Here is a 26270-nt window from a genome sequence, read left to right as displayed (position 1 = left end):
GCGCCGTGGTATAAACCAAACGCTCCTTACTTTCCTCGTTTCGGTATCGTCTCAACGGACCAATCAGAGAAGATGGTGATGTAAACAAGGAACTAGATAACGTAACAGAGCAGAAACTAGGCGACTAAACGGACAAACATCTCTGAATTGGTAAGTCCCCAGCTCCAAATATGACCTTCTATGATTATTTATTGCACCTGTCGACCGGGTAAGCGTATAAAGTATTCAGATGATGACGGTTAATTTCATTTTTGTTTTCTGCAGGAACTAGTTTCTTTGTTTTCAATGGAGGAGAGGCACAAGCAGATTCTTCGGCGCAACAGGGTTGCATTGGTGGAAAGACTGAAGCCATCAGACGTCTACGATGTTCTTCTTGAGAAGAGAGTTTTTAGCCAGGATATGATCGACGAGATTAAGGTAAGGCGGTGTGCCGTGCTGTGTGCCGAAGGGCAGGTTCCTTTTTCCTTGCTTGTGTCAACACTGGTGATGCGACTTGTTATGGTTGCAGTGCTCGGGCACCAGGCGGGATCAGGCCAGGCAGCTGGTCGTGGACCTGGAGACTCGAGGGAGTCGAGTCTTTCCGCTGTTCCTGGAGAGTCTTCGGGAAACGGGTCAGCAGGGTTTGGCAGAGCTCTTGCAGAACGGAGCCCCGGCTGTTCACATACAGCCAGCAACACCCGACCAGGTGGTCCGACCTGTCCTGCAGCCGCTCCCAGTTTGTAAGTCTGTGATAATATTCTGGGAAGTCTAGGGAAATCACCTTGACATTTCCTTATAGGTAGTTTAAAAACATAACTAATCCCGAGGCTCTTCATTGATTTTGTATTCACAGACTTGTAAACCTCTTCATGTAAATATGATAATGATGATATAATAAAATGCTAATGCTAATAAAAATATCAAAGTGATAAACTGCTTCACAACAATGAAAAACACACAAAATATAGGTATTAAAATTAAAATGATGAAAAGAATAATTTCATTTAGCTTCTGCATTTTGAACCAGTTTGAGATACATGTCCTTGTCTTCTCTGACAGCCTCTCCAATCAATGTGAATCCCCCCAAAAAAGAGGACGTCTCTGGTAGTCCAATGCAGAGACTGACAATAAGTCCTTCCCCATGTAAGCTCAGCAGGTTAATTCGATATTGGCAGCTCTGAGGTGAGCTTTTCAATGTTAAAGACATGTTCATGTCCCTCTCTACAGCACCTGAACGTGACAGCATTAAACCAAAGCCTCTGAGAGTGCGGCGGGATAGCATTCAGGTGAGCTGACAGGAAGTCAGAAAGGAGAAAAAAGTGACACCAGCAAAGCAAGTCATTCTAAAATATTACTCTGTGTTTCTTCTCTTTGTGTGATTTAGAGCTATAAAATGGATGCTCGCCCGTGCGGACACTGCCTCATCATAAACAACGTGGAGTTCGAACCTCAGAGCGAGCTTAATAACCGCAAAGGCTCCGACGTAGACTGCGAGAAGCTGGAGAGGAGATTCAAGGCGCTTAGCTTCATCGTTGAAGTGAAGAAAAATCTAAAACAAAGGGTAGGAAGCTGCTTTTTAATTTTCTTCCAACCTCTGTGTTTGTAGCCATACAGCTGACTTCCATCTCCGCATTTCAGCAAATCAAACATCAGCTGTCGGCCTTATCTAAGATGGACCACTCCCAGTATGACTGCTGCGTGGTTATTATCCTGTCACATGGGACTGAGGTAAGACATGCCCCGACCAGTCCTTGAGTGGGACAGCTGACGCTTTCTTTCCACCGTTCTGAGGTGACCTATATATGACGTGATGTTTCCAGGTGAGCCACAGTCGCTTCCCCGGAGCCGTGTACGGTGTGGACGGCGTGAATGTCCCAGTTCAGCACATCACAAACTGCCTGAACGGCCAGCACTGTCCGTCACTACAGGGCAAACCCAAACTTTTCTTCATCCAGGCCTGCGGAGGAGGTGAAGCCTACGTTGCACTTACTAGTCACACTGATTTAGCATTTCTTTTATTAGATCGGTGATCCGCTGATCTGCGTTCAAAATCCCTGATCCGATCTTGAAATATATCAATAACGTTGTATATTCATAGTCCGCAATGTATAAATAAGAGGCGCATTTCTGCACTCTACAGGTCATCACTGCCGTGCTTACGGACGTCCGTATGGATGTGACGTATTGAGATCAAATGTTTCCGCCCGGCCGCACGTCTCCACATTTGTAAACAAAACAACCATTGTCGGCCATGTTGCCATTCTAGAAGTTGGAAGACGAATGCAGACCTGCAGCGCAATGCAAAGTCTGCAAGCTAATGGTTTCACGTGGTGGCAGCAACGGAGCTTCCTATAACACAACTAATTTGTGTTTTCAAGGCGAAAGAGACACAGGCTTCGAGGTGTCACCGGATGAAGTCGAGCCGTCCGCCGGGGGAGGAGATGATCAGACAGACGCCATCCCCATGTCGTCCAGCAGCGACTCTCTGAGCATGTCCGATGAGCCTGATGCCAGAGCCACGCTGCCCACCCCGAGTGACATCCTGGTGTCCTACTCCACCTTCCCCGGTCTGCTGCATTCATGGACCCCATGTTGATTGCTCTGTCTGCTAAGAGTTGCATTGCTCATCTCATGCTTGTTTTTCCCTTCACCCAACATGCCAACACAGGTTATGTTTCTTGGAGAGACACCCAGTCGGGCTCCTGGTACGTGGAGACACTGGACAGCATCCTGGAGGAAAACGCTGCAACCGACGACCTGGTCACAATGTTGATGATGGTAGGCCTCCCACATCCCGCATCTCCCAACTACTTTATTAGTATATATACAAACACATCTAATGTTCTTGCTTCCAGGTTAACCACGAGGTCTCCCAGAACTCTGCCAAAGGACTCTACAAGCAAATGCCGGGTTCCTTTAACTTCCTGCGCAAACTTCTCTACTTTCAAATTCTGTCATAGCAGCATCAGCACTTTAAGTTTTCATAGTGATGTTTTTAGTGGTGTCTTTTTTTTTTATTGTTTTGATGGTGATTTTTAAGGATAATGTCTTCTATCATAACTCTAAGTGTACAAATCTGTTCTCTAGTATCAGTGCATCTTACTGTATTTTTATACTGTACTTTAAAAAAAATACTTAAAAAAACAACTTATTAAACCAATGGAAAAAAAGAGTCAGTGTTAATTATGTATTATTCTTTTTATGTTTCAAACAAGCAACTGCCACAGTCAGAATCCAAGTTATCAAAGGATTCGGAAGTAATCACTTCACAAAAAATAGGTACATTTGAAATAAAAAGTTAACAGATTGTGAGGCAGTTTAAGTAGCAGGGCACTAAGACAAAAGGTATTTTTAAAATAATAGAAGGAAATTCGATTTATGATCATTTTTTCGGCTTTTTCTGAAACCCTTACACCTCCCGTTGCCCCACAGGGTTAATCTACATTAATTCTTAACGAAGCAGTCAATTTTAACAGAAACATAACTGAAAGGATTTGCTGCATGACTACCAGATAACATTCAAGTTGTCGGTGTCCTTTGTGAGGTCGGTCTTGGACGGGTAGACCACTTTGAGGTTCCCGTCATGGTCGACGGTCCGGACCTGCTGGACGATCAGCTCGCCGGAGGTCTCCGTGTCGGTGGTCTGCTTTCCGGTACTGTCCTCTTCCCCGTCAGAGCCCGCCTCTTCCTGGTGCTCTGCAGTGAACTTGTTCAACTCGGCCATTTTCTGCGTCGTAAAAACAGGAATCTCAGTTGCTGCATTTTAACGAGTGAGATTCATGTAAACATGCATCACTTTCTGTACTTCAAACTGTTGCGGCCTTTTGCAAAAAGTCACTCGAAAAAGCAAAAAACACCCAATGGGAACATGAACTACGGCAAAACTCACTGCGATCAGAGCGTCCATAACATCTTTACAGGTCTGCAGGCAGGTGCCACTCGTCACCTCCAAGAACAATTCTTTGGTCGTCTTCCGGATCTGCAGAGAAACATTTTAAACATCAACTTCAAACTGAAGTCTCATTTTAAAACGGAGTTCTTCCTATACCTCACATCATCTCCGCTGTTTCCTCCCCAGTCGTTTATACATATAATATATAGTGCTTATCCCAATGAGACGACCAGGAAGAAATGATCATATGGCATCCTTACTTTAGTTTTTTCACTGTTGGTGATTGGTGGGAACGAGATCACGTGTCCCTCTGCATCCACGAGGCAGGGGTAGAGAGACTTGCCCTGCAGAATCTGCAGATATCTACACAAAGAATTGACAGCAGGTGAACATACTGTATATCTCTCAACTGAAGGCAGAAGGTAAGGCAGCGCTGTGAATTAAAAAAAAAAAAAAATCTCTAAAACACAACGGATACATGATGCAGGGATGTCCTGCGCCACACTCACTTGTGCAGGCCAGTGACATTCTGCCTCTTCTTCTGCTTCCTCAGCTCATCGGCCTCCAGCTGCAGGTGTCTGATCAGCTCCACGGCCGTCATCTCCCGACGACGACCTATTGCCACCACCTGGGCATTGACAGACATTATCCTCTGGTGTGAAAAAGCTTTTGGCGGTGAAATGAGGGCTGAGTGACACCACCCCGTCGCTGTGACCGTACCTTTAACTGGGTGGGTGGCCTGACGTCGTATGTGAGTGGCAATTTGATGAGCTGCATATCGTGGGTGGCGATGGTGGCGGTGGTGCGGCGACCGCACAGCTCGTCGTGGAGTTTCGTCTAGGAAAAAAGGACACACACACACACACATGACCTTCCTGACTTGCCCAACTGGAGCTGATGCTGGTTACCTTGTTAAATGTCCTACCTGAGCAACCAGGAACCTTTTGAGGGCGTTCCCAGCCCTCAGGTTCATGCCCCTGACCACGCAGCACACCAGGTACGGTCGGACGTCCTTCACCTCGGCGCTCACTCTGACCGTCGGCGCCGCAGAGGCGTCCGAGATGTTCAGGACCCTCACCACCATCCGGTTCAGCTCCTCCTCCTCGTCTTTCTCCTCTTCCCCAGCCTTCCCCTTCTTCTTCCTCAGCTGCTGCCTCCTGCCCTTGTCTGCGTCGGCGCCGTCCTCTGCCCGGCTCCCTTTGCCTTTCCCCCTCAGGTAGTCCAGGATGGACTTGGTCTGGCAGCCGTTGACCATCTTCTCCAGGCGTTTGTCGCTCAGCTTGTTGCCCTTGAAGTTGATGTCCTTCAGCTTGGCGCAGTCGCTCAGCTCGGAGGGGATCTCGCTCAGCTTGTTGTTGGAGAGATCGAGCACCTGGTGGGGACAGGAGGACGTTTGCCATTCAGTCGTTAGTGTATATGTAACAATCCAATATTAAGGCCATTATAAAATCTATATTTTTCATGCTGGAGACGAGTTGGGCAGTCTTGCGTTGTTTATCTCTCACAAGAGAAATCCTCGGCAGATCTCACAGACAAACAGCTCACTGTGTTCACAGCCTCCTCCTAACACTTTGGGTTTACACCATTTGCTAATACAGATGCTTTGTTGTACCTTCCACACGTTTAGAAGGAGACACAAACATGGCTCAGTTTGGATATTGTTGTATATTGTTGTCTTTAATTTGTAAGAGATATCAAAGCCCCCTGTGACATCAATAAGGGTTGGTTTCCAGCTGATTTAGCCCATACTTTCTGTAAGGCCAAGCAAAGCAAAAAAAAAAAAAAAAAAGGAGGAAAGAGGAAAGGGTGGAGTTTCTTCTTTCTGGGGATTTCACTGAATGGGGAGGGACTCAATTTTAAATTCTTTAAATTCTTATCACTGGCTATTTGAAATTGTGAAACTGAAATAGCTCTGAGTTAAGATTCAATCTTTCTTCAGGAAATGGCAATTAGTTCATGGGCAAGTGAGGAAGCGCTGCCTACCTTGAGGGCGGATAACTTGTGGACTTCTCCACTCAGCTGCTCCAATGAGTTGTCGGATGCGACCACCGTGCTGAGCAGATCCAGGTCGTCGGAGTAGAAGTCGGCTGGGAACTCGGCGATGCGATTCTTGGAGATGTTGATGTTGGAGAGCTTGGTGCACCGGCTCAGTCCGCTGGGCAGGACCTCCAGGTTGTTACAGCTCACGTTGAGCGTGTTCAGCTCCCTCAGCAGCGTGATACCCTCCGGGAGGACAGTCAGGTTGTTCACCGACAGATCCAGGACCTTCAGGGACTGCAGTTTGTCGAGGACATCCGGCACCAAGGCGAGCTTGTTCCTGCACAGGATGAGGCTCTGGAGGTTCGTCAGGCGCTGTATGCCGCCGTGGATCTCCGTTAGACTGGGACACTGGCTGACTTCCAGGTAGTTGAGCAGCGTTAGGGAGTAGACGGCAGATGCGAGACCTCCGGATGAGGCGATCCTCCGATCCACTGCGGGACCCTGGAGGACCAGTTCACGTCTCTTTCCTGCCTCTGCTTTTTCCACTTCGGGCCATTTCTGCGTGTCATCCATGCTGCCTCAAGTCGGACATCAATGTGTTCAGGGAAACATCCGTTTTTATTTTTCAAAATAAATCATCAGGCGGAAGCGGGTGGGCGGGGGACCAGTGTCTGAAATGAATCCTACAACATATGATGGAAATTAGAATGAATGAATGAATGAATGAATAAATAAATAAAAACAAATCTTAGATTGGTGGCCCCGGCCTTTTGAATTGACGTGGAATTGTAGACTTTTATCTGTTCAGAGCGAATTCTCTGGGAAAAAAATAAAAAATAAATAAATTCCCCGAGTCCCGACTCATATGTTCAGCGCCGGTGTGCTGTTATTGAAAGTGAAGGTGAAATGAAAAAAATATCAACAACAAGAACGGCTATCATCATGCTCACAAACGAATGACTATGAAGTTTGATTTCGCCTTGGACACAACTGCATGCACAGTGAAAAATTCGAAAATAATAATAATAAAAAAATAAAGTTGACTTCTTTTGTAACAGTAAACATTTAAATTGCCAGTGGTGTATTTGATTTTTAAATAAATATGTACTGACTTAGGAATTAATAATTTAATTTATCGAAGCATGTGATGCTCTTATTTTGAAGACTTCCTGTACGAATCACTGTGTCTTCCGCTGGATAGCGATGCTAAAACAAAATCACAAACCGCATTGTCAATTTCGTGAAAACAGTTTAAACGGCGTTTTGAACATCCGTTGTAACGCAGAAAAAAATGGCGACGTCCAAAAGTACTCTGGACGTAGTTGAAGTGTCATTACATTAACCATGCAATAATGAGGAGGCCTTGAGGTAAGGTTGGGCTTTGCTGTATCAAGGTACTAGCAGGAGACATATCACAACCCCAGAGTGTATTATTACCCTGATCCTGGATACTCGTGCAGATCACTCCGCCTTGGATAATCTAGTCCCATCAGATATTACAACAGTAGTGAGACTACAGTGACCACAAGCCTTTGCGAGTGACGTACAGGCGCGGCTGTGCGGCGCACGCGAGCGCTAGTTGTTGTCAGCGGTGGTTATGGAGATGCGGGCGGACTGCGAGCTGTCAACAGTAACGGTGATGTCCGCGGTAAGATGCATATCTGAGCCACGTTCAGCGGCGCAGCCTCCGTTAGGACATAGCAAATTAACGCACAACATTAAGACATACGAATGAGTTATTCAGTCCCCCGCACCCGGACGTGTCAAATAGCCTCTCCCCAGAGCTCAGCTAGCCCCGGAAAAGTATGGCTGATGGAGGACTTAACCGTTGGTTAATGCCCCCATGCGCAACATGTACGTGTCAGCGAGAATGGCCCCTCTGTGCTCTCACACAGCCCGGTGTTGACTCGGGGAAGCGTTTCCTGCCGCACACAGCACCTAAGGCAAAACAGTCACCAGGCCGTGTCATAGTTGTCCTTTGGAAACTTTTCACCATTTGGTACCGTGAAGCCTGTGACGCACCATAGCGTGACAGTCTGTGTCCTGTGAATAATTTCCTTAACTAGCGGGCTTGTTGGTTGTTCTGTGCGTGTTATCCCCTCAAGTTGCTGTTAAAAAAAAAAAAAAACAAAAAAACTACTGAACACTTTAAATAAAACCTTAGAAGCTTTGCAAGTCCTCAATTCGAAGATTTTTCAAATACTACTGCTCATACTACTACTACTACTACTACTAATAATAATAATAATGATGATAATAATAATTTCCTTTCCATATATATTTTTTTTTAATTGTAACTTACTACAATTAATTGAACTGTAACCCCTTGACACTCAAACTTTATAACTTTGACTGCCTGTCTGGTACCTTCACACTTAACACTCATGCCCAGTCCATCTACGTTGAGGTTGATATATAATCATGTGCGCTTGCAAATATTAATCAACTCGTGAAAAAAACCCTCACTGAAAAAAAGTTTGTTTGTTTTTTTTTAATTGAGGGCTCATCACAGTGATGCCCAGAAAGATTGGATTCACAGTGGTCAGCTCTTCAAGTCATGAAGATAACTGTGGCGCCAGTGAGCTCATGGTCCACGGGCCCACCGTCAATGGCTGGAGGTCTAGCAGGTACATCAGAGCCGGAGCTGACTTGCGCTATCACTCACAGTCTGTCACTTGTGCCCCCTGAACACAAAGTCACGCTGTGATTCCACCATCCCGCAGGCTCTGTTCCTACCCTCAGCACGTCACTCTGCAGCTGGCGGAAAGGTGCCGGGTGAGGAAGCTGCAGCTGCTGGCCCACCAGTACCTCATATCGTCCAAGGTGGAGTTTCACATCGGCGACTCTCTTCCTGAAAGCAGCCCTCCAGGGTTCCCCGGGCAGCTGCGGAGACTTGGGTGAGAGTCAGGCGGTGTCACCTTTGAATCTGAATGGTGGGAGTAAACTGGAATTGAATCTTGAATGGTTCGGATCAACTAAATATGGGAGGAAAGATTCGCCGCACATACAGAGGATGTTGAAGTCTGCGTCTTTTTAATCAGCCGTGTACATAGATATCACATAACCCGAGGCTGAGGGAGATGAGCGATAAGTTAGGTACATCCTGCCTCGAGTGGAAGGTCAGTGAAGTCAGAGAGAGAATGCGATTCTTGAGGGGGAGGCCTGCCTGGCACCTCCTTGCAACCGAGGTCGCAAAAGCCTTGAACGTGAATTCAGGAGACAGGTCAGGAATTTTTCCATCGCTAAACTCTTCTCCCCGCAGGTATGTGTCTTTATCAGACAACGAAAAGACGGCCTTCAAATCTCGAGAGCTCAAGTCTGTCCACGTCGATGCCGTTGGAACGTACCTCAGAATAACCTTCCACAGGAACCACGTCAACCGTTACAATCACTACAATCAGGTACGGTGTGAGTCACTGTCCGCCGTCACACACCAACACCATTGTTTCACTCTCTGGTACTCTTTTTGAGTTCAAAGGACTAATAGGGCTATACTTCATTTTTTTAAAATACGAACTAAAGTCTCTACTGGAAAAGTATACGGCGTAAGATATTCTGAGAGCGTGTTAATGTGCCATTTTGCTTAAGAGGAAGGAGTGCAAAGATGTCTAAAAATTCCCTCACCTCGACATGGTCTATTTTTAATTTCAGGTTGCTCTGGTTGCCATCAATGTTCTCGGCGATACGTTGGACAGCAGGGCCTCCAACACCCTTGTAAGTGAGCACACTGCGCCATCTGTTGCTTACAGTGGCACTTTCACCTGCAGAGCAGTAGAGGGCGCTGCTGAGCTGTGGCTGTTTTGAGACGTCGCTCACTCGTCTGAGTATTTCCAGTTCCTCATTCATTCACTCTGCACACGTCATACCAACGAAAAATAAATAAATAAATAAATAAATGAATGTTAGAGTTCGGCACTTATTGTAGGTCAAATGAGCTTTTCGAGCATCTTTATATTAAAAGGGCTTTTACACTTTCAGGGCTTTTCCAGGCGATTTGAGTTCTCGTTTCTAAACGGAGGTTTAACTTTTGCTGGGTTCAATCTGTGATAAAGACAGGCAGCATTCACAACCATTTGTAAACCTATAAGCCACTATGTGACTGAAACCGCCTCTGCACACGTGCTCACCTGTATGTTGTGTGTGTGCGTGTGTGCGAGCGCGTACGTGCATGTGTCAGGAATGTAGTAATGAGAAACAAAAGGAGGGCAGTATGTAATCACACAGGAGGCCTTTAGTTAGCCGGTGTAATCAGATAGTCCTGCAGACGGACAGGGCCTGGAGAGGAGAGCACCCTAAAGACACAGAGACACGGAAAAGACAAGGACACTCCGCGCGCACAGATTCCTGCGAACAGGCCGCGTATTGTTGCACCGCTAATCCGACTCTGACCACCGCCAGCACAGCGGCAGTCTCTCCGGTCTCACCCGGAGGGTCGCTTGGATCCTGTTCTCTCGTCTCTACCTTTTACCTGGCCGAGTGGCGTCGGAGGGAGACCCGTGGTGCGACTTACAGAGATAAGATGTTATTTAAGTGTTGGATCATCCAAACCGCAGAAGCATTTCCTGACACACATTTATTATAGGGGCCTCAAGCCATGGAGGTTGTTGTTGTAGTTGGATTTGCTCTGCACTCGCTCCATGTCTTCAAAGCACAGGTGGATGTATTTGTTTCTTTTCCAGAGAATCTCTGGGAAATCTAAAACACTGTTGGAAGACACTCTGTGATAGTTATCAGCTTACCCGTCTTGATTATCATGAGTTTGAAAATCTCACGTCGAGAAAATTCAGCTCGAAAAAACACCGGCAGTGAGAAAAGTCCATCTGTTACTTATTTTGCTTCCGTGTGCTAAAACACACGATTAAAAAAAAAAAGAAAAAAGAAAAATCTGATACCTCACTGATGGCTTTTCCTCCAGAATGACGTCATCACTGCTTCCTCTTCTCTGTTAATGAGTGGCCGCTTCACAGCTCAGGTCTCCACTTACAGCCGTGGCCGTGGAGGTGTTGACCACTGAGGGGGTTCACCTTTGTGTTTGTGTTTGGCTGACCGAGGTCATCGTTAAGCTAATGCTGTCATGCTAATGCTGCAGAGCGCCACGGGAGTTTTGCAGCATCACCGATCCGTCCCTCTGTGAATCCGTAGCCCAGCCGAGAGCAGCTGATCGAGTACTACCTCAACAGCAGCCAGCAGGAAGCCGCCTTGGACGCGACACTCGTGGGGTGAGACTCGACTGCGACTGAACCCCGATGTCTTTTCTTGCGACAAAACAAACACTCTGCAAAGCCACTACAGCCTGGGGCCATTTCACAGCATCTTGTCCACAGGGGGGGAAAACACTTTTTTTTCATTTTAATTTCTTTTGGCCCTATAATTTTCTGACCGACCACCGAGATAAGGGAGAAAGATAGTCTGCCTGTTGTCCTTTCTGATGTGTAAATGAGCAACAGTGAAGCCAGTTAAACACATGAAAATAAACATATTTTATGTTTGCCTTAAAAAATACACACACACACACAACTTTGCATTCCTGCTGTATGGATAAGATTTTGATGCCAAAAATCTTGCTCTTGTGCTGAGGTGCAGTAGAAAGTGTTATCAGTCATAACGGTGAATGAGCGACCAATCAGCTTGTTTGGATGGCGGCAGGATTGAGCTACCAAGCTACTTTCAGAAGCCCCAAGATGAACATGGAAGCAGAGTCACTGTAATAGAAAGGCAAATAAGAGCAGATTTTTTTTTTTTTATTGAATCAATTTCCATTTTGGGGGTCATAAGAAAAAGCCTCGACTTTAAAATGATTCCCAGGGCTCCTTCCGTGGGAATGTTTAGAATTTTGCTTGTCCTGTTTTTCAGCTGAAGTGGAAGTCAAATTAATTGTAATTGTTTTGTGTGAAGCGAAACAAGCTTGACACCTCTGTTAAGATCCAACTATTCATTTGTGTTTTCCAATTCTCTGCGCTCAGCAAATGCGAGTCCATCTCGCCCTTGGATGACCTGGCCTTCGACATGTACCAGGACCCCGAGGTGGCTCACATCATCCGCCTCCTGGACCAGAAGAAGCAGGACACGCTGCGGCAGGGCAACAGCGAGCGCTCCAAGAATTTAAAGCAAGCTATCGCAGACCTGCAAAAGGTAGCGTCGCCACCTCAGGCTGAGGCTCAGGCTGTTGTGCTGCACGACGCGAGGCGCCGCACCCAGTTTCGATGCTCGCATGGTTCAGTCGTCCTCACCGCAAAGACCACCGCTTGCTCAATCTGTGTCAGACACGCATTTAAGCCTACATGAGAAGAGATGAACTAGAAGGTCATAGATACAACAAGGGACATTTATATTTAACAATTACACATTCTCTGTTAGTTAATAAATATTATATATAATAATATAATTATGTATTTTTCCCCATTTTCTTTTCTTGACGTTGTTCTTTTTGGTTGTGGCTTTCATTGAGAAAGCAGCACATTTTAGAACGCACTGCACTTTCCGCAACCAGTGTGTCTGAAGTGTTTTGCTGCACACGATGAACTTGATTGGTTTCGTATCGATATTCAGTTCAATGCAACCAAAATTTTCCAGGCTAAAACTCACTCGCTGGCACGGCGTGACGTGAAGGATTAAGGCTACAGCAGTCACGATCAAGTCCACGAATTCGAACAGATAGACTCTATATGTGCATGTGTGCAGAGCTGAAACCTTTATCTGTGGTATTTTTTCCCCCCCTGTGTGCGATGGCAGCAGGGGGGGAAACCCCGCTGTTGTGTGTCGGTGACTTCCTGTCTAACAAAAATTGGCTCGCAGTGACTTTACATGTGGCTCACGCAAAATAATCCACAACTGAGAGTCTATGAAGAACGAAAGCAGTGCATCACTGCTTCAGGAGCCAGCTTGGTTGCAGGTTTCCGCTCGTCCGTCCGCCCACCCAGACTGTCACCAGCAGAGTGATCAATCGAAACACTCTCTCCGTTTTCACGCCACTCTTTCGGGAAACTTGCCCTGCGTCCTTTCCCTGGGCTCATCCAGTGCGCACCGTTTGTGACAGTACTCGTTAAACATTGCTCAGATTCCTGTTTCAGACCTCCTTTGTACACCACGTTACCATGCTGACCATGAATTCTTCATAAGGCGCCAACAGCTGCGGCCATGGCTTTCCGGGAAGTGTCGCTCGCTAATGCCTAACCAGCAGCCTTGTTGTAACCCGACGACACAAAGAAACATTAGTTGGCTGTTAGCGCTGCTGTATACGTGCGGCGACGCAGCACTTGCCAAAGTGGTCATGCTGAAAATCCCTTGTCGCTGGCAGGTTTTGTCGGCGTTACCTGATATGTAAACACACATGGCAGATATAGAAGGGGGATAGGTGCACAGAATCATCATATAGTTGCAGAAAATAAGTCTGTTTTAACCGGAACAGACTAAAGATTTGCACACTCTGCGACTTGGCATGTGGTGAGCTAATTTAATTCAGCCTTAATGGAATTTCCTTGCAAAGTTGTTCCGCGTTTCATTTTACGGGAAGTTTTTGTCAAATTTCCAAGCTGTAAATCCTAATGATTCACCGTCTGGCAAACTTACTGTACCGTGATGTGGCACCGGGGCCCTGCTGTCATACATGGCAGGGTGTCCTGTGTGGAGGCCGAGTGGCTTCCCGAAACAGCACCAGGAGATATTTCATGAGAAATTAAATGAGATCAGGCTGAAAACAAGATGGTCTAAATTGCTGTGTTTTCAAATTGTTTTCCAAATACGCAGTCGGAATTGCAGGAACAACATACCATGAGATCAAAAGACTTCTTCCTTGCTGTTGATGGTTTCAGGTGGGAGAGCGTTTGGCCCGGTACGACGTGGAAAAGCAATGTGCCATGGACAAGGGAGATTTTGAGGAGGCCAGGAAGAAGAAGGAGCAGATGGAGGAGTACAGGAAGAGTGTCTACCAGCAGCTGGAGGTCCACAACCTGCTGGACATGGCAATGGTTTGTCCTCGGTTGGCACATTGGTGGTGACGACCTTATATTTCTCCAAATGTGTTGATGTCAATTGGTTGGAGTTGTCGTGATTGAATCTGCCTTTGGCGGATTTTTCTCCATCCCACAGATCACAGGGGAGTTGTCCCCGGTCCAGGAACCATCCTCCCTCCGGCCGGTCCCTGCCAAGCACCTCGTGTCCACAGAAACATCCAGGAAGCCGAAAAAAAACAAGACACACCAAGGCCAACCGCCAGAAGCCGCAGCTGTTCCACCGAAGTGCGGCGGCCAGCTGGACACACGGTGCACATCTGCAGCCGTACCCAAGATAGACGTGAGTGCCGCTGTGACGGAAGGTGGAGAAAAGGTTTGTGGACACGCTGTGCATCAGTGAGGTGCTGCATCGAGAAACACTCATTAGTTGCTCGCAACACAAATTCTTACTTCTGGAAAAATTGATATTTCAGCCTCTCGCTGCTCATCCACGTCTGATGTGGATGAAAAAATGCGTTTCATGATTCAAATTGGTGTCAAATTTTAATTTCTACGCCCACATTGAGAGGTGTTGACGACGACACACGTCACGACCTGAAGCCCAGCGCTTGTGGCCAGTTGATAAGAGTGAATTCCTGTCCAGCACTCACTGTATGATGATGGCGGTAACCATGGTAACCAGGCTAGAGCGCAGAAAGAACAAATAGAAAAGCAATAAAAATGTTGCAGAAAGTGTGTTAGTTCTAATCTGTCTCTGTCTGCACATTGTTTGTAGTCTGTACAGCAGATCAGCCAACGTGCTTCAACACTCCAGATTCAAAAATGATTCTCAAACTTTGCTGCTCACTGTTGCCACTCACGCTGTACGTCATTGTGGTTGTACTTTTGGGTGATGCAGCACCACTTCCTGCTTCCCTCCAATCTTCAGTCAAGTTGCATTTTTAAGTGGTGACATTTTCATATTGAAACACTTCATCCACCATGATTAGTCAAAGTGTTGCAGCTGTGGCATAAATGGTTTAGTGCAGGCGTGGGCAAACTATGGCCCAAGGGCCATATATGTCCCCTTAAGGTTTTTAATCCGGCCCACCAGGCTTGAAGAAATGATATTAGTAGTAAGTAAGTAATAAAATGGCTGTATTTCATACATTTTTAGTGTTCTAAGAGTCATTTCAGTAAAGAGCTAAATACCGTGGGGCTTCAAAGACACATATTTTTTCTCCTCTGAGGTGGGTCACCAAAACACTCCATCCATCTGCTGCTGCTCCGGCCCCTCTGTCAAATTTTAGAACCCATTGTGGCTCCACCAGTCAAAAAGTTTGCCCACCCCTGGTTTAGTACATCTACAGTAAACCTTTGAATATTCTTTTAAAACCAACCTGCCTTAACGTTCCACTCGATGAACACGTCTCAAGACTTAAGAGGGCACACAGGGACATTATAGAGACGGGGGCGGGGTTTTTAAGTTATACCCACCAACCACAGGGGCCAGTCCCACTGCCAGGTTTTGGTTTCACTATTTAATTAAAAGCGTGCAACAGTCGGCTGATTACCACGGCTGCCAAAAAAAAAAAAAAAAAGAAAAAGAGAAGAAGAGAACCAAAAAAAAAGAGGGGGCTTGCCCAGAGAAAGCGGCTGCCAGTTGGCACCTGGGCGCAGGAGACAGAGCAGAGTGGACGGTGTGTCGAGGAGAACAAACAACCATTTGTAAACATGTAAACAAGTCTTGAGCCCTTTCCTGAGTGGATGCCAGGGCACTGTTTGCACCCTCCTTCCACACTCACTGTCTGTGTGTGTGTGTGTGTGTGTGTGTGTGTGTGTGTGTGTGTGTGTTTAGAGAGAGTCTGAAAGATTGCTGACTAAATGGAGGAGAAACTTTAATCGGCCGTCTTTGATGCAAATCTGAGGCCTGACCAGGAATTTACAGGAAGGAAATCAAAAAAATGTTTTTGTTTTTGTTTTATCTTGAGGATGGCTATGAGAGCCAGCTAAAGGGCGTTGTGGATAAGTCAAGTACTTCTTCCTTCTCCTTTCGAGCATATTTAAGTTGTGGACATTTGTTTTTGTTGTTGTTGTTGTTGTTTTCCTTGAGTAATAGGCTTACATATTTTCACTATTGAATCTTTTTATTTTTTTTCCTCTCTTTTTATGCTCGAATAAAGAATAAAAAAAAACAAAAAACAAAAAGAAACCTGGTCCTCTGGACTCACTGCTGTCTGGTCCTGCCGGCAGGTCTCCTGCGTGCCTTATGACGAGAGGCCACTGCCAGCCCTCCAGAGGGGAGGTCGTCCTGCCGAGACCCCGCACAGCCCCGCGGAGCAACGCTCCCCCCACTCGGACGGCCAATGGAGTCCTCAGAGCCCCGAGCTGAGTGGAGAACCGGAACCGCTGACCCAGAAGGCCCAGAGAGAGGCTGGCCTTTCCATAGAGGTGTATGGAGAAACTCTGGTAGGGGGAAAAACTTATGAATAGAATATATTTGTGTATTTAAAACGTAACAAGATTCACAAATATTGTACAGACTCCCTGCAAAACTTGCATTTGTCTGATCTCTTTTGCGCTTGTCAGCCAAATCTCTTCATCTTTTGTCCCTTATTTTCCAATCTATCAGGTGGCTGGTGCGTATTCCAAGTCTTGGTCTTACAGAGAGCACGCCATCCTGGCCGTGTGCAGGAAGCTGTCGGAGCTTCCGCCCGCCACCCCCAGGGAGGAGCAGAGAAACATGATCAGGGCTGCCGTCTCCCTGCTCAAGAAGGCCCTCCTGGACAAAGTGGCATCGGTGAGTCTCGTCCGGCTTCCGGCGGGCCCAACACGACTCCACTCGGCAATCTCGCTCATCCATCTCGCCAGCCTCCATTAGGTACCTCCATGTGGTCTCAAATTGCGTTGGGTTTTTATAACCAGTCAGCTTTCCGTTATTCTACAGCAGGACCAGGAAGGGACCGCTGTAGGTCCGGGTTAAAAGCACCAGAGGGAAGGAAAGAGAATACCAGGCTAAAAGGCATTTGCTCCAGGTCTAGTTGAGATTTGAAGGATTACAAAATAGTTTTTTTTTTTCTAGCACACCCTTCTGATCTAGAGTTTAGTTAAACACAAAATCACATCATGTGTCACCAATCATCCACCAATCCCCACCGAGATGCCTAAACATTCACACAGTCTCTTTCCTGGTTTTGCTTCCTCTTTACACTGTGGAAAAAAAAAAAAAAAAAAAAATCCATATTCACCAACAGCACCAGAGAGAGCTCCCAGTATCGCAACACGAGGGGGTTTTATCGTGTGCGTGTTTACGCTGTCACTACCCGGGCCGTATTAAAATCATGTTCACTCAATTACAGCCACAGACAAAACGGACATTCACGTCGCCGTTAGATCACGAAAGCTGGCGGAATGTCCAGCCCGCGCCGTGTGATACCGCCCTGTGCTCTCCCACGGACTCCGCTTCCTTGTGCAAACACCGTCGACAAGCGTGGCCTTGTAACCCTGCTCTGCTGTGCTGGGGCCACCTCCAGCCGCCACGGTCACCAAAATGAGCTCAACGGTCCCGGCTATTTATTTTCGAAGCAACGCTGACGACCTGAATGCTCCATTAACATGGGAAAGCGGTTACTACGCTGGTCCACAAATGCAGTTCAGGTTAGGCTCCACCCACAAAGGACAAACGGCGGTCTCGAGCTTCATGTCGCGTCGTCATGACCGCGATCGTAACGCAGTTTGTTAGTTCCATCTGCAACACTCTCAAAATCTCTTAAAACACTTTTATGGACGTATGGCAACCCTCAATAGACGACCGGCCTAAGGATCTCAGTGAAATTATACAGAGGGGCAATACTGGCTTGGAAGGTTCCAAAGTAAATGAACCAGCAATAAGAAGTACTCACTGACAGATTCAGGACACACACATTTTCAATTGCTGATAAGTGACTTTATCATTATCATTTGATCTAATTTGTCATGTTTTCTCCTTACTTTTTTCGAGATTTGAATCTTTTCTCCTTGTTCAGACCACTATTGAATGATGCATGTTTAGATGTGTTACATGTCTTTTGTTACAGTTCTGAAAACTTAATAAAGTACAATTTATTTAAAAAAAAATAAAGCTCTTTAAAAAATACCCGTTCAAATTCTTTTCGTCTGGCCGACCAGTTGTCGCCCTCCGTCTGCGTACTCTAATCTTCGCGGACAAAGTGTTTGCCATAGTCTCGCCCCTCCGCTAATTGGCGTCACCCCGGTGCGAGATTCACTTGAAAAGCTCCCAGATGTTTCTCGCTAAACGTCTGCTCGCTCTCCGTCTCCCTCCTCCCTCCCCAGGTTTTCTACGCCTCCTTGAAGCTGCTGAGGTTGCTGCTCGGCCAGCTCATCCCGAGTCTCGGCCAGAGCCGGGCCGAGGTCACCCACTGCTTGGAGCAGACCTGGCCCAACCTGCTGGCCAGGACCGGAGAGTCGGCGGGCCGGATACGGGCCGCGGCCACGGCCTTCATACTGGTACTGTCCGGCCTCCTGTGGTTTGCTCTCGGCCATCCCTCAGAATCAGTACCGGCATTCCCTCGGAGATCGTTTTACATTCTGCCCTCTCCCTCTCTGCCGTCTATTGTGCGGATCCTCTGCAGTAAAAAGCTTTTGTCAGTTAATAATGCGGTTGCGAAATTGCCGCAAAACATCGGGACAGTTTTTGGAAAACCAGCTAATTTTCCCAGCAATGATTGCCCCAGGGGATGTGAAATGTAGAGGAGAGGCTCTGCCAATGCCTTGTAGTGAGAATCTCAATTGATTAATATCAAGTGTAACTCATGTTTGAAGTTGTATGTGATCTCTGGGTGGGACACTGTGTGACAAGAACAGAGTTTGAGTCAACTCCCCGTCCCCGAAGACAAGCCTGAGAGCTGGACCAAAACAAACTGAAGCACGTTCAGAGCCGATACAAAGCAGCCGCACATAAAGCATAAGTATGGTTAACGTGGCGTGTCGGACAAATAAGAGTATATTAGCTTCGTGTGTGACGCTTTTCTTTTTTTCTTCTTCAGCTTATCAGACACCAAGACACATTGATACGAGGTCAAGAATGGAATTCCCAGCTGATTTATTCAAAATTCCCAAACGGTGCACAATCTGGCGCAGGCTCCTCAAAGACACCCCAAGCAGAATCCAAAAATAACTCCTTTGATACAAATTGACCTTGGCTCAACTCCAAGTTCCTTTCAGCTTACCGAGCTCCTTGCGCTGTGTTTAAACGTAAGGCGAGAAACTGATTACATGAGTTGGCATCTGAAAGATGAGAGAAAGTGACGTGTTAGAAAAGAGAAAATCTTTTCTTTCCGGACACAGAACAAAGTTAGAAGGACTTGGCTTGCTTGACTCCCAGCACCAGACCACACAAACAACCTTTACAATGTTAATAACAGAGACGTTTCCATATGTTGCACCATGTGACTGTGAATGCGTACAACTGCTGGACAAATGCTGAATTAGCTTGTGTGCAGACCCACACAGAGAAAGAGGCTCATCAGCGCCATTGGTGTACATTCAAGGCAAAGAGAACCATTGTTTTTACACACTCAACAGCAGCATATACACTTTATAATTTTATTGGTGTATAAAAGTTCAATTTAAACTTAATCTGATGACCACAAAATGGTACTTTTGGATAACGCAATCCTACAGGCTTAATCCAAATGTAAAATCACCAATTTATTCAGCATTAAATTTTAAAAAAAGTCTCACCAAATAGCACTCAAACTCACCAGCGACTCCAACTCTGCTTCAAGTCGAGCCATTTCCGACATGTGTGGACAAATCTTTGCACTGCCCAGAGCAAATTCTCCGTCTTGTTATTCTAAAGATTACTTTTTGACACAGTGCAGGCTGTATTGTTGAGTGGCAGACGAGAGAGGTGAGAACTCGGGTGACGTGCTGTCGGGGGCCCCTGGTAGAATTCAAACAACAGTCGCCCGCGTGTTATTGTTTTTGGGGGGGGGCTACCTGCCTTTAGATTCGGAAATTTTGCTGTGTTTTCCTGGAGCCAGAGCAGGAAGCGCTAAAGTGACGCCTCTTTAAACTGCTGAAAGGTCAGTCCCACTGTTTGGAAATGAAACCTAAAGCGACGCTGTACATATCATTAATGTTTTAATTGAATCTAAGTAGTTTCAAAGCGTTTTTCTCACTTCATTGCAGCTTTCCCAACTGCTCTAGTATTGTAATATATGATACATATTTTCTGTTACCAGCGCGGCGCTCTGCTGCAAACTTTCTGGGAACTTTTGTTCACCGGCCAGGCAAACAAAGTTGTGTTGGGTCTCATAGCAGGCCAGCATAACGTTCTGAATACCTTACACCGGTGTCATTATTCCTGTTACAAATCGTCAAAGTACAAAATATTTTTGATGAGATTTAAAACCGCATCGCTGCCTCGGTGAGCTCCAAATAGCTTCATGCGCGGCTCCTGTTTTCAGATTTTCGATCCTAATCTTGGTTTCTCACCATTCACGACTTTCACTGCAGCCCGACGCGGCACCAGAGGTGTTGTCGCGCTCCGCCGCCGCCTTCCGAACAAGAACCGCGTTGTTACGTCCCTCTAATTGGCTGGCGCTGCCTCCTTTGCCTCTCTCGGGCATGTTTGTGGTTTTGTGCTCTTTGTCGGCCGGCTTGTCGGCTGGCGTGCGACACTTTCGCACTGACTGGATGGTGAAAGTTTACTGGTGGGAGTGAGCGATGACGCATGGCACCCAAAGTCAAGTCTGACTTTGTGCTTATATGTTTCAGTAATGCGCGTATACATGGGTGTGCGTGTGTGTGTGTGTGTGTGTGTGAACCAAGAAAGGGAGGATCCCTCTGAAATCATCTCCCAAACCCTTCCGGATGTCTCCCCAGAGCTCAGTCTGAAGGTCCCTTTGTTTCCCCTTGCTGCGAGTGTGTGCTGCGAGTGCGCGTCCACGTTCACGTGCACGTGCGTCGCGTACCCCCCCCCGTCCGTGCATTCCACTCACCTGATGAGGCCAACATGGCAAACAACTGAGAGAATGCTTTCCAGGAGGCTTCTTCCCCTCTTTTTTTGACCTAAATAATAGGCCCGTGGCCTCTGTCCCGACTTGCCCCGCCCCCCCCTCCACGTCCTCCCCTCCCCCCCAGCAGATGCTGAGTGACGAGCCGCGATGCGCAGCGCAGCGCCGACACGCTTTGTTCGCGGCTTTCCGCACGCATGTCGACTGCGGCCTCCCCGTCTTGACGGATGACCTCGCGTCACTCCGTTTGGCCGCCGTCGCTCACGGCCGTCGTCTCCTGCTTATCTCCCCCCCGCCCCCTTCTTAGGAAATTGCTGTTTTGAAGGATGTGCGCGCCCTGCAGGTGATCCCCGGCGACCTGGCCAAGCCCTTCAGGTCCAACTTCCCCTCGCGCCTGGCCCAGAGCAGAGTGCAGCTGGTGGAGAAGCTCCTGGAGGAAGTGGGCGCGGAAAACTCCGGTTTCACCCTCGACAACGTGATGACGGTAAAAGGACCGAAAAGCTAAAGTTAGACATGTATGTTGAGTTAGCTTCATTAGCTGAAAATATGCAAGGAGGAGGAGGGAGAGGAGGAGGAGGAGGAGGAGGAGGAGGAAACTGAGTAATTATATGAACTGCATTGTTAATTGCAATACATAGTGACTAACTACAGATGCAATAGTTAGTTACTAACAATTTAGAGGAAGCAAACCAGAGTGTGAAATCTGTATGAATCAGTTGTTTCCAACCGAAAGCCAAATCTCACCACCAAGTTTCTGTGTGAAAAAAACCCCACAACATTTCAGGGCCTATTTCCAAAGGACAGAGAGGCCGCACCTGAACTCAGTGAATACCAGCAAAACCACATGTGCAGTTTCTGCATCAGTCTCATTTTCACGTTCTTGTCTTTTATTTCTGACCTCCGTGGAGCAGCCACACGTAGGTTATTATCAATCAACAAATAATGAATTTATATTTCCTAGAGAAAAACTTCCAAAGGGATTTAAAAGATTTTATCGGATTCAATATAATCAACCTCCTGCATCAACAGCTACTTTTTTGCATTTTATTCAAAATGATCTGATTCCCAGAACGGGCGGTGCTATAACACTCTTTGTCAAAAGTTTAGCCACCAAAAGAAGTCATATTTTTTTTTTTCAACCCTGGGGAGTCAAGTCTAGCTGACGCGCTAGCGATGCTCGTTACTGTGGGAACGCTTTGACATCACACACACACACACACACACACGCACACACAAACACACTCAGTCAAACTCTTCGCACGCCTAAAATTACGGCATTTTATTGGCCTGCTTTGCCTCAGTGATGACTGAGCTCCCGCCCCAGCTGATTTTCCGTGACATTGGTGAATTAAGTGTGACAAATGGTCGAGGATCGCGCCCCTCCTGAGTCAGTTGCCGCCGCCGCCGCCGTCGTCATTGCTCCCCGTGTTACGTACCTCTGGTTTCCAGCGGTGACTCACCGTCTGTATGAAAAGTATCCAAGTGCTGGCTGGCTGGCTGGCTGCGGGCAGGACGGCCGGGTCGCCCTCCTCCCTCCCCTCCAGTTTACGACCACCACCGCCACCGCCTCCTCCTCCTCTTGACTTTACACGGCCTTTTTTATCAGTGAGAGCAAATTGTTAGGTTTGCCTTGTGAGTTTCTCCGCCCAGCCTGCAGCCGTAGCCACGCTGGTGGCATGGGATGGCCTGTGCGTGCATGTTTGTGCATGCTCTGCGCCGCGACGGTCCCCTTTGTGTTGGGGCCCCTTCTCCGGTGTTTGCCTGGGAAACAGAGCCGGCCGTGATGAAGATGTGACAGGGGGGGACGTGCCGCCCTTTGTCTCTCAGCTCCCTTCCAAAGACCCGACGCTGAAGATTGGATAAAACAAAACAAAACAAAAAAATCCCAAAAAGTGACAGTGAGATGAGAGACACATGCCAAAGTTATTAATTGTGAAATTGTTTCTTGCTGTTCGTGCCTCGCGAGCCGTTCCGAGCCGCAGTTGCTTGTTTACTTGCGTCTTTCTGCGTGTTTTTGCACATTTTTAAACGACCACAGCAGCTTCAGTTCATTAAGGGTGAAAAATTGGAGGACTCACAACAAATATTTCCATGGATTAAAAACAAAACAATCCCATTCTGGATATTTATAACCAATGACACTAAAAAAAACTATCTGCCTGCACAGATTCAAACCAGCCAGTATATAAACGCGCGCGCGGCTGAACATTTGGAGTCAACGGCAGTCGAGCAGATGCTGAACTGACACTGGCCATATACTCTGTTCCATCTTCAAACCCTTGACTGCATAATTAAATAACCCAAGCCTTGGATTTATGCTGGAGAGTCCTCTTCAGCGTTTGTCCTCTCTTACAGTTCCAGCCCTCTCTTGACAGTGTCTCCACAGCGTCGCCCCAGCCACGCTTTGGGCTCCGGCATTTTTCCCTTTTCCCTCAAGTGTTACTGCGGTGATGGGATCCAGGGCGGGAACTGGCGGTGATAAAGGGCAGTGATTAAATTTCCTGTAATTAAAATGAGAAGCTGTCAGTGGCTCTGACAGAGAAGAATGGAGAGCTGTCCGCGCAGCCCGTTGAGCAATGAGCTGGTGGCCCCTGTGCACACTTTGCCTCTGGACGGTAATGGTCTCCACTTGCAGCACTGTTATTGTGTCGAAACTGGTCGCCGAGATTACTTTGGAGAATGGGCCGCTTTCCACGTAGCCGTTTGCGTTTTCCCTCTAGAAATACTTCCTCGACAATGCTGGTGCTTCTTCGTTTTTTGTTTATTTTCTGAAGAGGCTACGTGGCAAACAGCCGTCACTGATACTGATCTGTAAATGATCACCCTTTGTTCGCTCGATAGAAATCCTGGAGGATGTTTTCTGTGGCTTTTTTGTTTTGCCGTGATGCTGTGGATTACGAGGCAACGTGAGCGGGACAGAGAAAGAAAAATGCTCGGGGGAAATCTTAGAGTTTGCTCAGTTTGTCACTGCCATTGGTAACATAAAAGAAACATAAGTATTGTTTGCTATATGCTGATTTTAATTCAAATTGTTGAGATGCAACATTTGAAAGTCCCCGTGTCAGATTATTTCGAATGAACATGCTAGTGGGAGGAATACAGTTCAATGCTAAGAATAAAAACCTGAATACTAACAATTGTCTTGTTTTCCTGTTAACACTGAACTCATTGATTACAGTCCAGAATGATAAAAAAAAAAAACAACAACTTGCAGATTAGAATTTAAAAACCAAAAGCACCAAGCAAGCTACCAGGACAACATTTATTCCCACGGCCAAGAAAGTGAAGAAAGTTCCTCCAACAGAGCGCCACTGTGGTAAAGTGAGCTCTTTAATCCTCCACCCCTTATTTTCACGTTGCTGGTTTCTATTACGGCACAGCTGTGATCAGGTTACACAGGGAAATATGACTGAGCACTTTTGCATTTTCAAACTGGCATCATGGCAAAAAAAATGATCTTTTATTATATAATTTTGTTTTTTTTTCCCCACAGGAATACAAAATAAGTGTTCTCCAAACTTCTTGTAATCAAACATCTTCTCTGTCTCCCGTCAGTTTTGCACTGCTGCTCTGGAGCACAGCGCGTCTGGGGTTCGAGAGGTGGCCGTGCGCATCATCTTGTCCATGTACCAGCAGCACAGAGCAGCTGTGCTTGGCTTCCTCCCGCCCAGTGACGCCGCCGAGCGCAAGTTCTTCCTCTATAAGACCCTCTTTGACGGCTTTGCAAAGATTGACGGAAAGCTGGTGGAAACCCAGGCAAGTGTCATGTTTTCCCTCCAATCAGACAACTGATTAAAACAAGGGCTCTTTGCCTGTCTGTCTGTCTGTCTGTCTGTCCTCGTCTCAAGTCCAGCCGAACCCATCTGCGGTTCTATTGGCCCTGTGAAAAACGGCTAAAGGGAGTGTAATTAGCAGCCAAAACGTCCACCAAAAGGCACCGTAAACTACTGACCTTGTATTTTACTGCAGTTAAGTCTCACTGGTAGACTATCTTTCTGTTAATTTAGTGGTATTGTTTTGACTGATAAGGTTGGTCATGTGTCTCCACTAAAAAAAAAGCTTCAACATAATGATGCCATCACAGAAACATAAAATAATATTTAAGTTAATTTAGGGCAGCTGTGCCATAAACTTTACACTAGGTGATGGTGTAATAAACTTGTTAAGCATTATATATTGCACCTGGTACTGCCAAAGTGCGCAGTGAGTGTGTGTTGGACAGGAACTATAAATTACCAGGGGGGGGGGGGAAATTAGGCAACGGCTTTGCATTAAGTCCCCTGGCTGGGCGGTTCAGGTGACACCAACAGGCACAGCTGGTGGGTGGACGGTGAAACGGCCTCGACACGGCAGGTGGGAGCCAGCTGAAAACGGGGCGGCGCCTTCCCGAGCCGGCCAGGTGACTGCACGTCTTTGTATTTTCCAGCTGATGGATACGAGGAAGCGAACGCACGGTTTCACGTTGCACTTAGATAACCTGCCCTGCAGCTTCCTTTTACCACAGCCGCCACCGGCTGTTTCTGTGCGGGTTTCGGCCTATCGACTGCATAAAAAGATGGACAGAGTTTCCACATTTCAAAAAAGGAAGTTCCAAAAACCTGACTGCTGTTCTACTGTTTGGCCAGCAGGAACCGCCAACGTTGGTTGCAAAAAGACTGAAGTGTCTGGCTGTCAATGCGGAGAAGAGCCCTAAATTCTTAGCCTTGCAAACTAGGAAAAATTTGTTTTGTGAGTCTAAAAACATCAGCAAATTGGCCATGAAGTTGTGGGCGTGGCTACAGCTTCATAACCAAGTGTAGTCCACTGTCGCGCCGGCAGGTGGATCCAAATATGGAATCATCGAGTTTCAAAACGTACCCGAAGCGCAAGATGGCGCTGGCTGTGGAACTAGTTTCTAGGCTTCAGGACGGGTCGCAAACTGACAGGTGACGCCGCGACGACTCCGTCCAACTTTATGTGCAGTCAATGATTGTTTTGTGCCGGATGACATTTCCTGTTTCGCACGAGCGTCATTCCATGAATACAGCCGTTGATCAAGTCTGCTTCTGCTCAAAAGCTGGCACGATATTTCATTTGCTCAACTGTTAATGACTCACCAAGTGACCAGGAAACTGAAGCCTGAACATGAGGTAATGGCCTACTGCTGAAACGTCAGCTCAGGGCCTCATCAGAGCAAGCGGCAGCCAAGCAAAATCCAGCATCACAACATGTAACCTCATACAGAAGAGAGTTTATAAAAGAAAACCAGAGAAAGATGCTGAGGTGTGAAAAAGTTTTTTTTTTTCTTCTTCTTCTTCTTCTTCTTCCATTTTAATTTCCACAGACTCTGAAGAAAGGAGGCGGCGGCCCACAAGATGCGCAGAAGGAGAAGGAGGAGATCCACTCCCTCCAGGAGCAGCTGGCTGCCTTGAAAGAGTTGACAGTAGGCGGAGCTGTCGTCACAGTGCATGACATCACCTCCTGTAGTCA

General features: G+C 46.9%; 3 protein-coding genes across 5 annotated transcripts in view; 2 read left to right on the top strand and 1 right to left on the bottom strand.

The window, feature by feature from the left end:
• Positions 1–3: 3 nt before the first annotated feature.
• Positions 4–3051, top strand: casp9 (caspase 9, apoptosis-related cysteine peptidase). Its single transcript, XM_076026122.1, has 11 exons — positions 4–150; positions 265–417; positions 509–719; positions 1039–1122; positions 1207–1265; positions 1364–1540; positions 1618–1707; positions 1800–1947; positions 2358–2546; positions 2648–2757; positions 2835–3051. The coding sequence occupies exons 2-11, from the start codon at positions 286–288 to the stop codon at positions 2937–2939; spliced, it is 1305 nt and encodes a 434-aa protein (XP_075882237.1). The 5' UTR covers positions 4–150; positions 265–285; the 3' UTR covers positions 2940–3051.
• A 412-nt stretch (positions 3052–3463) lies between these two features.
• On the bottom strand, positions 3464–6490 carry lrrc47 (leucine rich repeat containing 47). The gene is made up of 7 exons (XM_076026116.1): positions 5855–6490; positions 4797–5243; positions 4568–4708; positions 4381–4472; positions 4132–4234; positions 3869–3958; positions 3464–3706 (listed from the first exon to the last, which is right to left on the bottom strand). The coding sequence occupies exons 1-7, from the start codon at positions 6422–6424 to the stop codon at positions 3485–3487; spliced, it is 1665 nt and encodes a 554-aa protein (XP_075882231.1). The 5' UTR covers positions 6425–6490; the 3' UTR covers positions 3464–3484.
• An 868-nt stretch (positions 6491–7358) lies between these two features.
• The window catches only part of cep104 (centrosomal protein 104), a 24212-nt gene continuing 5300 nt past the window's right edge, over positions 7359–26270 (top strand). The window contains exons 1-15 of one of the 3 annotated variants that reach the window (XM_076026120.1): positions 7359–7499; positions 8352–8478; positions 8575–8748; positions 9114–9252; positions 9503–9565; positions 10994–11070; positions 11815–11983; positions 13663–13818; positions 13940–14143; positions 16036–16251; positions 16415–16582; positions 18115–18288; positions 21109–21285; positions 24357–24557; positions 26125–26223. In XM_076026120.1, the coding sequence (XP_075882235.1) occupies positions 8366–8478; positions 8575–8748; positions 9114–9252; positions 9503–9565; positions 10994–11070; positions 11815–11983; positions 13663–13818; positions 13940–14143; positions 16036–16251; positions 16415–16582; positions 18115–18288; positions 21109–21285; positions 24357–24557; positions 26125–26223 (2130 nt within the window). In that variant the 5' untranslated portion in view covers positions 7359–7499; positions 8352–8365. Of the gene's footprint in view, positions 7500–8351; positions 8479–8574; positions 8749–9113; positions 9253–9502; positions 9566–10993; positions 11071–11814; positions 11984–13662; positions 13819–13939; positions 14177–16035; positions 16252–16414; positions 16583–18114; positions 18289–21108; positions 21286–24356; positions 24558–26124; positions 26224–26270 lie in introns of all 3 variants that reach the window. The other 2 variants (XM_076026117.1, XM_076026118.1) reach the window with 2 other exon arrangements.

Source organism: Nelusetta ayraudi, unplaced genomic scaffold (assembly GCF_046127955.1).
Source record: "Nelusetta ayraudi isolate G7.1 ecotype Tasmania unplaced genomic scaffold, CSIRO-AGI_Nayr_v1 ptg000019l, whole genome shotgun sequence".
Lineage (NCBI taxonomy): Eukaryota > Metazoa > Chordata > Actinopteri > Tetraodontiformes > Monacanthidae > Nelusetta > Nelusetta ayraudi.
The sequence above is the reverse complement of the archived record's forward strand: the minus strand, read 5'-3'. Positions and strand labels throughout refer to the sequence as shown.

Coding starts and splice junctions, on each gene's coding strand:
- casp9 (XM_076026122.1), top strand. CDS start 286: ATGGAGGAGAGGCACAAGCAGATTCTTCGGCGCAACAGGGTTGCATTG. Junction 1,266..1,363: donor TGCGGCGGGATAGCATTCAG/GTGAGCTGACAG, acceptor TGTGTGATTTAG/AGCTATAAAATGGATGCTCG. Junction 1,541..1,617: donor AGAAAAATCTAAAACAAAGG/GTAGGAAGCTGC, acceptor TCCGCATTTCAG/CAAATCAAACATCAGCTGTC.
- lrrc47 (XM_076026116.1), bottom strand. CDS start 6,424: ATGGATGACACGCAGAAATGGCCCGAAGTGGAAAAAGCAGAGGCAGGA. Junction 4,709..4,796: donor AAAGGTTCCTGGTTGCTCAG/GTAGGACATTTA, acceptor CTTTTTTCCTAG/ACGAAACTCCACGACGAGCT. Junction 3,959..4,131: donor CCAACAGTGAAAAAACTAAA/GTAAGGATGCCA, acceptor GTTTCTCTGCAG/ATCCGGAAGACGACCAAAGA.